This window comes from Polyodon spathula, chromosome 2 (genome assembly GCF_017654505.1).
Source record: "Polyodon spathula isolate WHYD16114869_AA chromosome 2, ASM1765450v1, whole genome shotgun sequence".
Lineage (NCBI taxonomy): Eukaryota > Metazoa > Chordata > Actinopteri > Acipenseriformes > Polyodontidae > Polyodon > Polyodon spathula.
The window spans coordinates 86,773,468-86,790,809 of NC_054535.1; the positions used below are offsets into that span (position 1 = coordinate 86,773,468).

Sequence of the window (17,342 nt, forward strand, 5' to 3'; positions counted from 1 at the left end):
CTTAATGCTGTCCGTAATGTCTGCTCAATAATGTCTCCAGACCCTCAAACTATCGTAGTTCGTGTCATTTGGTAAGACAGCTTATAAGATAATAAAACATGCCTGCCAAGCTGGATAAATTATTGTAGCTTAACAGCAGAAGTACTGTAGATACATCCTACTTTAAACATGTTATGATCTGCAGCTGTGATTGGAATAGTTTTGACAACTTTCAAACACTCGTGGACAAACATCTAAATCCGCCCAAAGAAAGAAAAAAATGCTCTGCCTTTGTGGCAGGCTGGCGAGTGGATAGAGGCCCAGAGACAGACTGCAGTTCAAAAAAATAACTATTTTATTATAAATAAACAAAAATAAAGTGCACAAGGGCAAAATAACAGATACTCAAACACAAATAAAGCAAAAACAAAACTCACAAAAATAAAGTTTCCAGGCTGGGCAATGCCTTCACTGGATTTAGAAAATTCAAAAACCACAAAACAAACACCAACCTGCTTCCTCAGCTCCCCCTCTCCAAATGAGAAGCAGAGGCCTCCTTTTATATCAGGTGGCTGGGCACTGATTGATCGTTAATCAACCTAATCAACTAATCAACCCCAGCCACCTGAACATAATAAACCCAGGCAGGTAGGGGAAGTTAACCCCATCCCTGCCAATTTCTAAAGAGCAGAGCTTTGCTCTGCCACACACCTCCCCCCATGTACAACGTACACCGGCCGCAATCGGCCAACTCCCCCCTTCCCCACTCCCCCCCCCCCCCCCCCCCAAGAGTCCAATTATGTCCCTTGGGTGGGCTGTTATGGTGGGTGGTGGTGGGCGGGGTTGATGTCGGAGCCCCCAAGCCTTCTTTGGTTGAGGGGGCCCCGAATCTCCAAGGTAGCACGGCGACGGCGGCCCGGCTCCCTCTGGTGGCGGAGGCGGCGGCGGCGGCCCGGCTCCCTCTGGTGGCGGAGGCGGCGGCGGCGGCCCGGCTCCCTCTGGTGGCGGAGGCGGCGGCGGCGGCCCGGCTCCCTCTGGTGGCGGAGGCGGCGGCGGCGGCCCGGCTCCCTCTGGTGGCGGAGGCGGCGGCGGCGGCCCGGCTCCCTCTGGTGGCGGAGGCGGCGGCGGCGGCCCGGCTCCCTCTGGTGGCGGAGGCGGCGGCGGCGGCCCGGCTCCCTCTGGTGGCGGAGGCGGCGGGCGGCGGCCCGGCTCCCTCTGGTGGCGGAGGCGGCGGCGGCGGCCCGGCTCCCTCTGGTGGCGGAGGCGGCGGCGGCGGCCTCGGGTGGCGGAGGCCGGGCGGCGGCCCGGCTCCCTCTGGTGGCGGAGGCGGCGGCGGCGGCCCGGCTCCCTCTGGTGGCGGAGGCGGCGGCGGCGGCCCGGCTCCCTCTGGTGGCGGAGGCGGCGGCGGCGGCCCGGCTCCCTCTGGTGGCGGAGGCGGCGGCGGCTCCTCACCCCTCTCTGGCTCTGGGGGCGACGGCGGCTCCTCGCCCCTCTCTGGCTCTGGGAGCGACGGCGGCTCCTCGCCCCTCTCTGGCTCTGGGAGCGACGGCGGCTCCTCGCCCCTCTCTGGCTCTGGGAGCGACGGCGGCTCCTCGCCCCTCTCTGGCTCTGGGAGCGACGGCGGCTCCTCGCCCCTCTCTGGCTCTGGGAGCGACGGCGGCTCCTCGCCCCTCTCTGGCTCTGGGAGCGACGGCGGCTCCTCGCCCCTCTCTGGCTCTGGGAGCGACGGCGGCTCCTCGCCCCTCTCTGGCTCTGGGAGCGACGGCGGCTCCTCGCCCCTCTCTGGCTCTGGGAGCGACGGCGGCTCCTCGCCCCTCTCTGGCTCTGGGAGCGACGGCAGCTCCTCCTCCCTCTCTGGCTCTGGGAGCGACGGCAGCTCCTCCTCCCTCTCTGGCTCTGGGAGCGACGGCAGATCCTCCCTCCCTCTCTGGCTCTGGGAGCGACGGCAGCTCCTCACCCCTCTCTGGCTCTGGGAGCGACAGCAGATCCTCCTCCCTCTCTGGCTCTGGGAGCGACAGCAGATCCTCCTCCCTCTCTGGCTCTGGGAGCGACGGCAGCTCCTCCTCCCTCTCTGGCTCTGGGAGCGACAGCAGATCCTCCTCCCTCTCTGGCTCTGGGAGCGACGGCAGCTCCTCACTCCCTCTCTGGCTCTGGGAGCGACAGCAGATCCTCCTCCCTCTCTGGCTCTGGGAGCGACAGCAGATCCTCCTCCCTCTCTGGCTCTGGGAGCGACGGCAGCTCCTCACTCCCTCTCTGGCTCTGGGAGCGACGGCAGCTCCTCACTCCTCTCTGGCTCTGGGAGCGACGGCAGATCCTCCTCCCTCTCTGGCTCTGGGAGCGACAGCAGATCCTCCTCCCTCTCTGGCTCTGGGGGCGACGGCAGCTCCTCACCCCTCTCTGGCTCTCGGGAAGGTGGCTCACCTCTCTTTATTGGAGTGACCGGTGGATCTCCCATGTCTACCGCCAGGTAATTAACCACCATGAGGGCAACCTCTGGGAAGGAGGCCGGGTGGTGTTGTTCCTCCCACTGTTCCCACCTCTCCCCATCTCGACGCCACAGCGTGTTGATAACTATGGGGAGATCGTGGACGAGGTCTGCCTCAGGGTGCATCAACCAGTCCCAGATCTCCTGGGACGGTGGTGAAGGTGGTGGTGCTGGAGGTAGTGGGGTGGCCCCTGATGCCCGGGGTGAACACGGCACCTCTTCCTGGGCCTGGTTGTAGGGGCATCCTGCCCAGTTGTGGCCGTCCTCCTCACACCGGCCACACCAGTTTGCCGGTGGCACGTCTGGGCAGGACCGCCAACGATGGTCCTCCTTCCCACACCAGGAACACCAGGGGAAGAGGCTGGCCGGGTCCTCCAGCGGTGGCTGCAGCAGCTTACATTTCTTCAGCTGCTGCTGCTTTTCCTGCTTTTGTCGCTGTCTGCTCTTCTTTCCCATTTTTTTTTTTTTTTTTTCAAAAAAAAAAAAAATTCCCAAAAATTCCACAAAACAAAACAAAAATACTGCTCTGAGCCTCTAGGTGGCGCTATCCCACTTCTGACACCAAATGTGGCAGGCTGGCGAGTGGATAGAGGCCCAGAGACAGACTGCAGTTCAAAAAAATAACTATTTTATTATAAATAAACAAAAATAAAGTGCACAAGGGCAAAATAACAGATACTCAAACACAAATAAAGCAAAAACAAAACTCACAAAAATAAAGTTTCCAGGCTGGGCAATGCCTTCACTGGATTTAGAAAATTCAAAAACCACAAAACAAACACCAACCTGCTTCCTCAGCTCCCCCTCTCCAAATGAGAAGCAGAGGCCTCCTTTTATATCAGGTGGCTGGGCACTGATTGATCGTTAATCAACCTAATCAACTAATCAACCCCAGCCACCTGAACATAATAAACCCAGGCAGGTAGGGGAAGTTAACCCCATCCCTGCCAATTTCTAAAGAGCAGAGCTTTGCTCTGCCACAGCCTTCTAAACAACGACTACTAATTTTGACGGAGTCGAACATTAAAGGAAAAATATGATCAACTAGTCACTACTTTTAAATAAATATGAGTAAATCTTTGATAGTGTCTGGTGCTCTATTTGTAACACTCTGCTGTGTATTATTATTATTATTGCTCTATTTATTAATGCTCTAAAATGTTGTTTATATTTTAATTGTATTCAGCTGTTTGAATTGAAAGAAACTGAGAGGCGTGCGGGTTCAGATAGCTGGAACTGCAGTTGCAATCCATTAAAAGACTGACATTGCTAGTTCATTGCTGCTACAGGCCAGTTGTTTGCTTTGTAAACGACGCTGCCTTCCTCTTGCATCTCGCCATCCTTGTCAACCCAGTCACATGTCATGTCACACGATGACTTCTAGTTGACTAATTGATGGTCACTTTTGTATTCGACTGTGACAGAGATCGAATGACGCTTGGTGTTAGATCTCCTTTCCGACCGGTGAGGGCACTAGAAAGAAGGAACAGAGTAACCTTAAACAAATGGCAAGACAATTTATTCCATAGGGTTGGTGGAATTAGGCCATTTAGGAAAGGGACGGAACTACGGCACCCAAGCTCACTGACCCGGACAGTAGATGGTGTGGCATCAGAGGATTGGAGGAGCAGATGCCCTTGTTAACCTAGGGGTCATGGGCGAGGGTATAAACAGGGGCACATAGCTTCAGTGATCTGTTCCTTTGCATATGGTTAAACTAAATAACCAAGAAGGAGCATGTATTGTGTATCAAAACCATGAGTGTTCTGAGTTGTCTGTGTAATAACACTGTTTGTCTTGTGTGTTGTTTTCTCACTAAGAATACTGAGCACAATCTGGAGCTGCAGCTGCAGGCCAGCGTAAAACCCGGACATCACCACTCACCTTCCCACTACAGGAACTGTCTTTTGCACCACTAGCACTAAAATCATGCACTATCGAAATTGTGTCTGTGTTTTGTGTTTTGTGTGGGTGAAGGAATCGAACTTTGGGTTACAGGTCAAACTCATGGGATTATAAATCAGAAGTGATACACGCCGCTGTACCACTTCCAATTATTATTTGCAGGTTTGCTATAAGGCACTGGACATTACAATCATTTAATGAACACCCTTGCACCTGTGTCATTTATCCACCCTGCACTGCACTCATTTGCACGTATTTACCACTTTGCCACATCGACTAATCGACTATTCAGTACTACCCCATACAAGCTACTGGTAGAATTGTTTCGGGACTGGTTTTGCAATCAACGATGAAATGGCTAACTGCTTTTGATACTAAACAATATTGCACTGAACAAATACCATGTTATTTAAATTAGGGTGTTTTATTCATGTGGGAAACATTCCTACAGTCTCATCGCAAAGTTTTTGTAGTAAGCCAATAAGAGAACCTTTGTGACATTATGATTTTCTTTGAATTCTTAAAGCACATGACTTAAGTACCGTGTTTTGTGATGTTACATGGAATAGATTAATGGCCAGAGAATTAAATATTTATGGCATTTGGGTACACTTAATAACCCAGTTGTTCCAGCTACATAATTTGATTTCCTCAGGGAGCTCTGTGAGCAGCTGCCATTTTTCCCATGCAAATCTTATTTTCTTGCAAATGGTCTATTCCCCATAGGCACCATGGGTGACATGGCTGTACTCGTTCATATATTGCTGCATAGTTTTTCAGTGTGAATCTTACAGGTTAAATTTGCTCTGTATTGACCTTTAGTTTTGTTGAACTATGCCACTGCTGCCACAAGTAATCAATCATGTGTGGTGGTTTGATTTTATCTTGTATTTAAAATTATAGTTGCCAATGATTAGTTGAGCATTATCACTAATCATATGGGGTTCATAATTGTGATAATCAATACAGCTCTATGGTAGAGACCAAATACCAAAACTGATAAGCGGTTACAGACAAATTCAATAGTAAATATTATCTTGATTTTACGATGGACTGTGAGTCAATGGAGGGCTGAGAGAACCAGGTTAATCTTCAGGTATTTCATTGTGTGTAAAGGGCCTTTTATGAACAAAGTAATGCACCACAACTGTCAATTAAGGTATGTCTGAATCCCTTCAAGAGCATTTATGCAAAACTAATGAAACACATAAAATGAAAAAAACTGTAGCAGGAATTTGCCTAATAACTGACTGTACTGCTACCATCTGTGTGCAAGAGAGTGATCATGTATCTTAATTTCAATATAACACACAATAATATTGTATCATTAAGGAAATTAAACATTTACATTAACACATCATTTTACTTTGTATTTAACAGTGAATACATTTAGAAAACTCATCCGCTTAGTAATCAATTAAAAACAATTTATCAAGGTTATTACATTTATACATCATTTAAATGTAAAAGTTAAGACTCAGCTGAGACTCAGTCCTGGTTTTCTGTAATTATCCATTAAAGTAGGGTGGGCAAACTTAATTTCTGATTTTAAATACCAAAAAATCTAATCGACTTTTGCAAACAGTTTTCATCTAACTTAAACATATCTGAAATAATTTAAAAAAAAAAAAAAAAAAAACCAAAAACCCCACAAAATAAATATTTATCTGCTGTCTTTGGTAATTAAAATTGGAAACATATTTATAGATAGCTTATTGATGGGACCAACAGGACTACTGCCTACTCCTGGGATGCCAAAAAATCCACAACCATCTGGCATTGGGTTATTAAAATAAGTACTGGTTACAGAATGTTTGTTTGACTGACTTAAGTCTTTATTAAAATGTATTATTACCACATGCCTTGAGTGATAAATACTAAACAACATTTACACGCCATGTGGACATTGGTATCACAGTGTGACACAGCAGCATGTTATTGTTCCAGCTGCTGTAGCTGTATTAATAAAATACCCCCTATCCTTCCAGGAGAATAGTGATGTAGTTTCGAGTCATGTGACACACCGACAGAAAATAGAATTCTTCTAATATGTATAGCAGCCATACGCATAGTTGCCTCTGTCAAAAGCCCCATTTCTTTTCATAGCCCCGCACCCGCAAAGTTTTTGCATACACATTCATTACCAGTATATTAGTATTACCTTTATTCTTATACATGATGTAATGTTATTCTGTTCTTCCTTCCTCAGTTTTGACCAAAATGCAATTAATGGCTCTGGGGACGTTGACAGGTGTGGATCTGTTATGTACATTATAGATTGCTACACATCACACATCCTAAACAAGCAGACTAATTCTGAAACAAAACAGAACAAAGCTATTGGGGGACCTCTTCTGAGTGATGATTGTTCATTTGTTAATTTCTCCAAAGGAATTAAACTAGCAAATGTGTATTTGATTCTGATGAATTTGTATTCCATTTCTAATTTCCCAATGCAGGCTTTAATAGGTTGTATTTCTCTTTCTCTCTCTCTCTCTCTCTCACACACACACACACACACACACACACGTATATAATCATTCACCTATCCAAAAATGTATGGCGAAAATCTGTATTATCCTTTTTTACCTATAAACAAGAAAAGTGTCTGCTGTGGCTGGGGAACAAAGGAACATGCAGTTCCATGGCATTATGAACAAACCATCCTGCACTGCCGCCTGCTGGGTGTTTTGATAACTCAAGATTATTCACACAATTCTTAGCACAAATGCAACACCAAATTAAAAATGTAAACAATGTTTTGCAAGTGTTCTGACATTCACCATAAAAATAATTTAACATTACCAAAATTCATATACTTGTAAACATGGATTTAGCAGCTGCTAAAATAAAACTGATACTTTAGTTGTATTCATTAAAGCAACAAGCTGTAATATATTGTTATTCATCCATGCCATTTAATGCATTGCTATTTCATAGTCTATTAACTCTAACCAGATCGATGCTGTGTATTCATCCATTCAGAATGTGCATGTGTGCACTTTCCTGTAGTAAACATCTATTATAAATAACTTTAGTGTGTATTAAATATGTAAAACTAATGTAGGTTTTTGGCTGTTGAGAGGCTTCAATGAGTGTTGTCCAACAATATGAGATGCAAGGTGCCAGTGAACTTTAAGGGTATTATTTACTAACAGGGAAATGTTAGTAAACAGTTCTACAGCCTCATAAATGTGTGTGTGTGTGTGTGTTGTTTTAGAAATTAGTATATACTATACATACATATAATGTAATCAAACCCATAGGGTATTATTTCTACTATGTTATGCTTGGCATGTAGTTTAGGTACATATGACATTCATTACTGATAAATAAAACTGCAAGTAACATACTGTATTTTACAACCATTACCTTATTAGAGAAAAAAACAGAATGTGTGCATGTGTGTGCCTGATGGATTCTGGGTATCATTCTGGTGTATATTTGTTATATAAGTTAGAAATACACAGTTTTGAAAGAAACACATATTACAGCTCTCCTACTTTTGTGTTAAAACACATTTTGGTACTAAACTAGGTTAAACAAAACACTTTTTGCAAGTCTTGCACTTCCTTGGAAAGTGAGATTGTCCCCTCCTTCAGTGCCTTTGTTCCTGTCTTTAACCAACTAAAGACTTTTTTTTTTTTTTTTAACCAAGTGTAGTACCAGATAGTATGTTTGAAAATACAAATGCATTTCTTTCAAAACTCTAACCCTAACCCCAGACACCAGACACCAGCAATCGTTACTGAATCAAGCAAATCTTTAACATACAGCACAAAGCATGGGTTAAGATCATTTTATACGGTTACAATAATGGGCTGTTACCATGTGGTCCCAATACAAATAAAGGGTTAAGATTTGTTGACATCTGATGTTTTTTCTTGTTTGTTTAAGTGTAATAATCATCAAGTGATGCACCAATTCAGAGGACAGACTCAATGTTCTCACACATTTCATTGTCCCCTAAGTGATAAATAAATGTAATCCTTGCAGTGGAAGATTTGGTGGTCCCCGCTGTATCTAAAGTCAGAGCAGATGCAAAAAGTTCTGTGGGTGTCAATTTTTCGGTGCTATCTTCGTCTCCCTGTAGATGTTTCTTGGGATTGCTTTTAATGCAGTGCCAAGTCATTGCCATCAGGATGAAGGCAGCAGTCTTCAGTCCCACGGAGACGCTGAAGTAGAGATATCTGTAAGTGTCGTTGTTGTACACAGAGCACGTTGTGCGCTTCCCACAGGATTCAGACCAGACGAGACAGGTTGAGTCAATCGCCGCACCAAAGACAAGAGGCATCGGGATAAAAACTGTGGGCACACAACAAACATGTGATTAATCAATCTGAAGAGATTTTTTATAAAAGAAAAATTGCCAAAATATATTTGATCTGCATTTAATTATCCATTTTTATATGTTGTTCAAACTTTGCAAACTGAAAAGAAAGCTCTAAATGTGATAAAATGCTGATTATAATAACTTACCAAGTACCCTAAGCAATAAAAACTGGATCCCAAGTGCATATGACTTAAACAGTGGATTAACAGCCCTGAAAGTACAAATAATAGAAACATTAAAGAGCTGCTTTAATTATGCTCTGTTTCACATGTGTCATTGCCTACTAGTCACTTAGCCACTTTGGCACAGTAGGTACAGTCATTTCAGGGATAACACAGTATAAGTACTACTCTTCCCAATCTTAGCTCATATTTGTTTTAACAAACATTTTTTTTTATTATTCCTATTCAGCGCTGCCACTTCATTCTAATTTACAGAAGTATTCAATAAAACAATGTTGCTGTTGAAAATGTCCAAGCATATTTGGACGCACAACAAACACATCAGTGTATTGGAAAAAATATTTAAAATGTGGGTTAACATTCTACAAGCTTTCAATTAAAACAATTAAAACAAAAAAAAAAAATATATATATATATATATATATATATATATATATATATATATATATTATACACAGATACATCATAGCTCATACGAACATGCATCATAGGAAAGGGAAATAATGCAAGTGCACGTTATTATTATTATTATTATTATTATTATTATTATTATTAAAATACCTCTGTGATTGGGCCACTGTAACAGTGCCGAAAAGTGGTCAAAATGATTTCTTCCATTCTTAGATTATATAACCAGATGGATCCCATGTTCAAAAACCCTTTACCCTTGTTACAACTACCCTAGTTTACCGCAAGGTTCTTCTTTCTGATTACAGGAGCCATTATTATGAACAGATGGACAGAATAATGGGTTTGTTTGCTTTTCTTTTTTTTTTTTTTTTTACTTGTTGACATGTACAATATAAATTTTGGCATTCACCATGGAGATATGCTAAATACAAACAGCATGGGTCACAGATGTACTATGTAATAATGTCTAAGTTACATTTTTTGTCAGCAGTCTTCTGAGAGGCTATAATGTGAGGCAGTGTGTTCGGCAAACACTCAACACCCCAGACATTCTGCAACGCCAAAAGTTATGCTTTTCAATGAGAACAACATTTCTGTTATTTCCATACCTAAGGCTGGTAACTGGTATGGTAAGCTATAAAGCTCAATTAAGTCATGGCCCTTTAAAAAGAATATGTTTGTCTTTTGTAGCCTGTTAGTAACACTTTCCATTTTTGAGCCATTTGTTTCAACTCCATATCAGCTGCATTGAACCGTTAAAATCTTACCTAATGAGAATAACTACCGTTGGGGTGTGTCCCATGGATCCAATGAAACATCCAGCGCAGAATACAGCAAAAAACACATGAAAGGTGCCTTGACAGCCAGAGCTGGGACACTGTCCTGGAATTGCTGCTTTACTCACTGCAAGCCCAGTGTTTATGCAGGCACAAGACGTAAGGTTCTGAAAGGAGATTATTACCCAATAATGTAAGCAGACCCACCAAAAGGTGGTTGAACATTCCAGTCCTAAGGTAGGGTTAACGAAATACCCAGAACCATAATCACAAAGCATTTACTGATGTGTTAAGTATACAACATTGCCGCTACAAATGTTTAAATAAATTACTAAGGAGGCTGACATTGGATCTGCTTATAAACCTTATTTGTTTCTCACCAGCTCTAGATGTAATGTTTCCTTAAATACATAATAATAATAATAATAATAATAATAATAATAATAATAATAATAATAATAATGTGCTAAATGCTTTGTGAATATGGGAGACAATTGATGCTTGATTCAAAATGAAACACAAATTGCCATGGAGACCAATATTTGCCACTTTATCTTACAGATCCTGCTGGAAAAGAGACAGATGCAGCGAACAGAATAAGGTCATGGATGTGAAATGCTGCTGAGCTGCTACGGCACCAAATACCATGGGAACAGATACAGAATAAAAGCAGCAAGCAATGTGTAGTGTCACTTTTAATACTTATCCTGAGCTCCCTTTTGATTACATAAAAATATAGGTCCTGGTTTTAAAGCAAGTGAAATGGCAAAGCATGGCAAAGTGGTTAGCCGTGTGCCGGTATAGGTGATCTATAATCAGACAGACAATGATAATCCAGGTGCAATGGTGGTTTATTGTTTTTAAATTAAATTGCACGAATGACAAAACAGCAGTAAACAATAAAACACGATGATGAAAAAGCAATACAGCAGCGTGTACTGTTTTGTTTGTAATCCGCGGGTTGGTCCTGCAATAATACACAGTCTTGAATAGTACACAGTCCCGTTTCCCTATACACCCACATGAAACACAAACACCAGTCCACTGTGTGCTTTTAGTGTTCGTAGTGAAAATACAATTCGGGTGATACAAAGTGCAGTGACGTTGTCCAGGTTTAATGCTGTCCTTTTGCGACAGCTCCGGATCATGTTAGCCGTCCAAACAATAACAAACAGTAGATGCTTAAACAGCAAAACAAACAAACACTCGCGATATCCCAGCACAGTTCTCCTTTCAGCTATATCCAGTTTTAACCATTCACAAAGAAACAGATTACCTTACTACATCCCCTTTATATACCATCAACCATGACTCCTTGGTTAACTAGTGCACCCGCTCCTCCAATCCAGGATGCCACACCGTTAACCTTCTGGGTCAATGATTTAGTGTACCGTAGTTCATTCCCCTTTCTAGATGGCAGACTTCCACCTAACCTTGGGAATGAACTCTCGGGCCATCCAGTCCAGGGTTCTCTGTTCCCTTTACTCAGTGCCCTCACAGGTGGGAAGGAGATCTAACACCAAGAATCATTCCTTCTCTCTCACACAAAGGCATAGACGTAATGGTAGAACACTACCAAGAAAGAACATAGCTACACATAGAAGCAGTTCATATACTGTTCTGTTATTATTGTCCTTCATGTTTTTATACTGTTTAAATTGTTCTATTTGTTTCAGAAATGTTTATACTGTTTAAATAGTTCTATTCCTTTCAGAAATTTTGCCTTGACTTTGAGTTTCTTATAAGTCTTAATTTAAAGCTACATCAGCATTAGCCTTTCAGTTGTGGGTCAATTGTTTCGCGGGTCCCACAAGACTGTGGAATAATTATTTTAGGGTTACACTCAGATAAGAGTGCACATCACTTGTCAAGGCAACATATTGGGAGAATTTCATGTCCTTTAGGCAATAGCTGATTTTTCTGACCATTCACTGTTAAAATGACTTTAATTTATTCTGCATAACTGGATTGCCCAGCACAGACGGCTTAATCTACTAGCACAGGGAAACAAAGACAGCAAATAATGCAAATATTCTTATGTAGGTAGCAACATTAAAAATAACAAACCAATTCACTCTGTGCATTAACAAAGTACAGATACAGAAAGTTTGTATGGGTGTGTAAACAATATGCAGCAGCCGACAATTAGTTGTCATGCGAAAACATATTACAAATAACAATCCTCCTTACATTATCAGTACATCCTGCAAAACAGGGAGATAAATAAGTGATTCCATCAGCACCACAAATAGGGATGAGTGTTTCAAAAGAGCATCCGCAGCCTTCATTGCACCATGCTGAGAGATTCCTTGGAAAGTTCCATTCAGTACTGAAAAAACAAATACAATGATTTTTTTTTTCAAAAGTTAGACCTATATTCTGTTTTATTGCCTTTGTCTAAATCTAGATGTTAATTTCTGACATACATGTGCATAACATCTTTTCTCATACATAACATACTGTACAGTATGATTTTTAATTTAAAAAAAAACACCATTCAGTGCTTGTTTCAAAGTGAAGTCACAACCAAAACATTTTCCAGTAGTAATTCAACAGTCTCACTGTCACGCTACTCAATTGTCACAGCTTTCTTAAATACTTCATTATTTTGCTGAGCCGGGCACAACTGGATACATTTTACAAAACCCAGCAAAACTTGTATCACGAAAATGAATTCCTACGCCCTGTAAACAAAATGTGGTATTTACCCATTGATGTAGTCAGCAGTTACCCCTGCAACAGGTCCCGTTTCACAGCCCAGGAACAGCAAGAACACAAAGGCAGCTGAGCACAGCACATTGGCACTCATTCCCAGTGTGACAATCCCCACAGAACTCAGGTTACACGTTTTCACCAAGTAGCCGCCTAGAAGCATTCCAAGGCACACACAGGGAATAGCTGCCACTCCTTGAAAGTGAAACACATCAATCAACACCACTGGATCATCAACGCTGACATTGCTAGACAGAGTGCATTATTGAGTAAAGCCCATTTTAAATAAACAAATACATTAATAGCTGAGTTTTCGAGATTATTAAATCTGTTAGGATGTCGGCAGATCGGTATCAAACAAATCAGCAGCATACGACTTCTAGCTTTAACAACAACCAGACAAAACATATAGCATCTGTAATGTGGCTATAATTAAACACAGGATATCTCCCTCAAACAAGTCTTTAGATACTGTATTCTGGGGGGCATACATATGTCATTGACTGCTGCATTGATTTAATTTTTAAAATGGCAACATTTCTTTATTACCACCTCCACCCAAAATATGTTTAGGGAGCACTGCCTATCCATGGATATGTATCATGTTTAATAAACAAAATGAGTTGACATCAAATGATAAATGACACTGTACCAGTTTAGAAACAGATATTTCACTATTCCTTAAGGACACACACTACAAGATGCCCCTGTTTTTAGCAATGCAAGTAAAAATAAAAAGACATATTCATTAAGCAGGTGGTGTGGTCTTGTGGTTAAAGCAAAGTGAACTGAAGCCCACAAAGCCTAAATCCCATCAGACACTTTGCATATGTCATAGTATACCTAGCTATAAGTCTCAGTATTAGGGGTTACATTGAAAATGGCAGTTTGTAAAAAAAAAAATAAAAAAAAAAAAAAAAAAATATATATATATATATATATATATATATATATATATATATATATATATATATATATGCAATGCATCACATGCAGGGATTATCATACCTATTAGCTGATTAGCAGAAGATGTATTTAATCCAAACTGTGATTCCAGGTACTTTCCCAAAAAAGCAGACATACCACCAATTGCAGCAAGTCCCATACAGGCAGCCAATACAACGCAGGTGAACACAGGATTCTGGAATAGTTGCTTGGTTACATTCAGCATTGCTGGAAACAGAAAATAAGTGGTTTTTCTTATTATTGTTGTTATTTTTAAATGTGTAATAGTCCTATAACTTTTTTTTTTTCTTCACTTTAAAAATTGTTCCACTGCCACTGTTTAGGTTTTGTTTGAAGTACTCCCATATATGTTCTATAAACACAACTACAAAGACTCCCATTGGGATGTCACATAAACAGCATGACGCTTTCCACATAAATTATGGGCATTAAAGAAAAGGTTTTAGCATGACATGAAATACAATTCTACCGCTGGTGAGTGGAACAGGATTAGTTATGTAGAGGCCAGTGCAGCTGTATTATTTAGTATTTAAGAATATATTTGTGAGGTGAAAAAAACCATCAATGTTAAAGCAAAGTTATCCTCACTATGTGATTTCCTTACTAAAAATAACGTAATGTTACAATGAAAGTAGGTCACCCTGGCAACTTTTATTTTTCTTGTGACAAATGGCACTGCATATCAAAGCTCAAGCTACAAGTTTTTAACTGGCAGTTCTATTTTTGGAAACTGTCGATCATCCAACTGAATCTTCCCATTTCCCCAGACTAAACCATATCTTAGCCGCATACATACCATGTTTCTTGGTGTGCCCAGATTACTGAAGCAACAGTGACACTAGAGAGCTTGGTTAATGTCAATGAGACACTCTCTATGTACTTAATATTCCTGTTCGTTAAAATATTCTTAAAGTTATTTAAGTTATTCTTGGATAACATTTAACAAATATCACACAATTAACAGTGTAGTATCTCAAGCAGTTGTTTGATAGTTGTCTGTAAATAGGCAGAAGGTAAATTCTATTGGAATTTTAAGAGACATGATTACAGAAGACCACATTATTTTGTATCCCCCAACTGCAAATACATCCCTATCCTATGACAGAATGACAAACACAGCTGTATCAGTACTGACTGTGGACAAAGCTAATAAAGTGAGTTCTGCGTTTTACACCTGAATGTATACTACACAGACTACACATGCGCGTGGATGATGCTGAATGCATACATTCGACCACTGGACATGTCAGGGTTGACTGTGAAACTCTAGTATACTATATGCCCTACATGTTTACCGAATTGACACCTGGCTGCTATAGACGTTTATATGCAGAATAACTGGCTGTTTTTCATGAAACTGAATACATTTTTAAAATGTTTTTTGGCTGTGCACCAAACTCTGAAGGTAAAGAGTCTGCTTTTAGGTCATGAAAACAGTACTGCAGCTCTAGGTGAAGTGGGGAACACTCTCTGCAGCTCTAGATGAAGTAGGGAACACACTCTGTTGCACTAAAGTAGAATCATGTCCTGTTCACACCAGCAGGTGGCACTGTGGCACAAAGAAACAAATTCTTCCTTTTGATTGACAGTAGCTGAGTACTTTTTATCACTGATAAAATGGCTCAAGGTCATCCTGGGATTCAAACACGATCAATAGATATTCTTAATGTGATTTCACATGGAAGGACTGCATTTATAAAAAGCTCAATTGAATGATATGGAAAAATCATTACATAAAAAAAGTGTTAAAACCTCCGTATGAGAGTGATTGGAACGTTATTACAACACAGACTCGATGTAGTAGTCACAGGATTTTGAGATAAAGGTATTGGAATGTTTTACACAGACATCTGATCATGGTCAGATTCAGCACATATTGTAATTTAGAGATTATGCATTTTCACAATTATTGACATGGAAGTGAATTTTACTGTTTTAGGTTTCCACTGATTACAAGCGGCTATGACAGGAACACTTGAAACAAACTAGGATCCAAATAACTAATTCCATGAGATTTTTCCAAAATTAAAAATATTAAATAAGGCTGTACAAACAAATAATATGCTCTTATTTTCTGGTAGGATTCGGTTTAGTGAAGTTAGTGAACTCTGCTGGAATGTCAGGATTACTTAAGAATAACTACAGTATTAACAGACAGCCCTTATGTTTTACAGCACATACTTACGAATTCTCTTTATTCTGCCTGACTGAAAATAATGCTGTGCTTTGGGTTGAGAAGTGCTGAAGTGCAACTTGAAGCATTTCATACTTTTAAAGGAATACTTTATACCCTACATAATATTCTTTTTTTATTGCGCACTCTGAAGAAAAACACAAAATAATCAAAGAAATATATAGTTTTGAATACAGTAAACAATTACAATTGTGCACCTCTTGTTTGAAGGTTCAAGCAATTGCTTTTACCTACAAAATGGTGGCAGCAGGTTTGGCTCTTTCTTGTCTCTTTCTGCCTGTTGTTCTCAGTGACAGGTTTGCCTTGCTCTTTGATGGCTTTGCTTGGCAACAGGAGTTTGGAAAGTTTGCTCTCTGTACAGTTCTTTAAAGGCATGACTCGAGGGAAGCCAAACATGAACAAAGAAGAGAAAAACAGCAGAGCAGCACAGACAAGGAAGCCAGCCCACCAGGCACCCATCCATCGGGGGTCTTCTGTGCTGATGTTCAGCTTCTCTGCACGACAAAGACAAAGGATGGGGTGTCTGCTTTGATGATCAAAAAAATCTTTACTCTGCTGTCAAATCATGATTTATTATTTAAATACATCATTATATTTAAGAAAGATACATAGCTCTACTAAACTGTTACCATCCTCTCCAGGACATTAGAATATCAGTGCCAATCTGGCTCCTAGTAGTAGATTGACCCCAGAAATTTTTTCCTTTGGATTCCTTAATGATTCAGCAGCAACAATATTGGGGACATGTGGGGAAGGAGACTACCAGATTTATGAAGGCAGTATCCGTAAACATTTAACTAAGCCTCACCTAATGACTAGTCAAGTTCATGCCACTGGCAGAAGGGTCTGTGCAAGTGGGTAACATTTGGCTTTAGTGTCAAGTGTCAAGTGTTAAGTAGATAGACAGCCCAGTCAGATATAAAAAGGCTTATAGCTGAATATTGTTAAACCATATTTAAAATCTTAAATATCAACAGCCGAATATACACAATACAAACCTATGCACAATACAAACCTGTGTCGATAAAAATTGCATCAACATAAACCTTTGTAAATAGAGCACCCATAAGGAAACCTAAGAGAGGACCAAACAGTGTGGTGGTGAGTATTATCCCTGCAAATGAACAGAAAAGACATTTTAGAGATCACAACCATCAATTAAACAACATCCAAAATAAGAACTTAAAAAACTTGGGGGATGTTATCTCTTCATGGTTCTCTCAGTACACCACTGCTGATAAAGTTGTTACTCATAATTAATGGTTTCCTGGCAAAAAAAATAAATAAGCCACATTGAACAGTGCATATTGAAAAAATCATTCCAGCCTAACAAAGTAATACATGTACATTTTTGCTGCGTTTACACTGCCACCTCGGACCTAAGCCGACTCAGGTCAAA

The 17,342-nt window shown here is 41.1% G+C and overlaps 1 protein-coding gene across 1 annotated transcript in view; it reads right to left on the reverse strand.

Moving 5' to 3' along the window:
• Positions 1 to 7,871: 7,871 nt before the first annotated feature.
• The window catches only part of LOC121327056 (solute carrier organic anion transporter family member 3A1-like), a 41,020-nt gene continuing 31,549 nt past the window's right edge, over positions 7,872 to 17,342 (reverse strand). The window contains exons 4-10 of the mRNA XM_041270853.1: positions 16,959 to 17,057; positions 16,174 to 16,437; positions 13,792 to 13,956; positions 12,780 to 12,978; positions 12,221 to 12,400; positions 8,849 to 8,913; positions 7,872 to 8,674 (exon numbers count right to left, since the gene is read on the reverse strand). Of these exons, the coding sequence (XP_041126787.1) occupies positions 8,295 to 8,674; positions 8,849 to 8,913; positions 12,221 to 12,400; positions 12,780 to 12,978; positions 13,792 to 13,956; positions 16,174 to 16,437; positions 16,959 to 17,057 (1,352 nt within the window). The 3' untranslated portion in view covers positions 7,872 to 8,294. The remainder of the gene's footprint in view (positions 8,675 to 8,848; positions 8,914 to 12,220; positions 12,401 to 12,779; positions 12,979 to 13,791; positions 13,957 to 16,173; positions 16,438 to 16,958; positions 17,058 to 17,342) is intronic.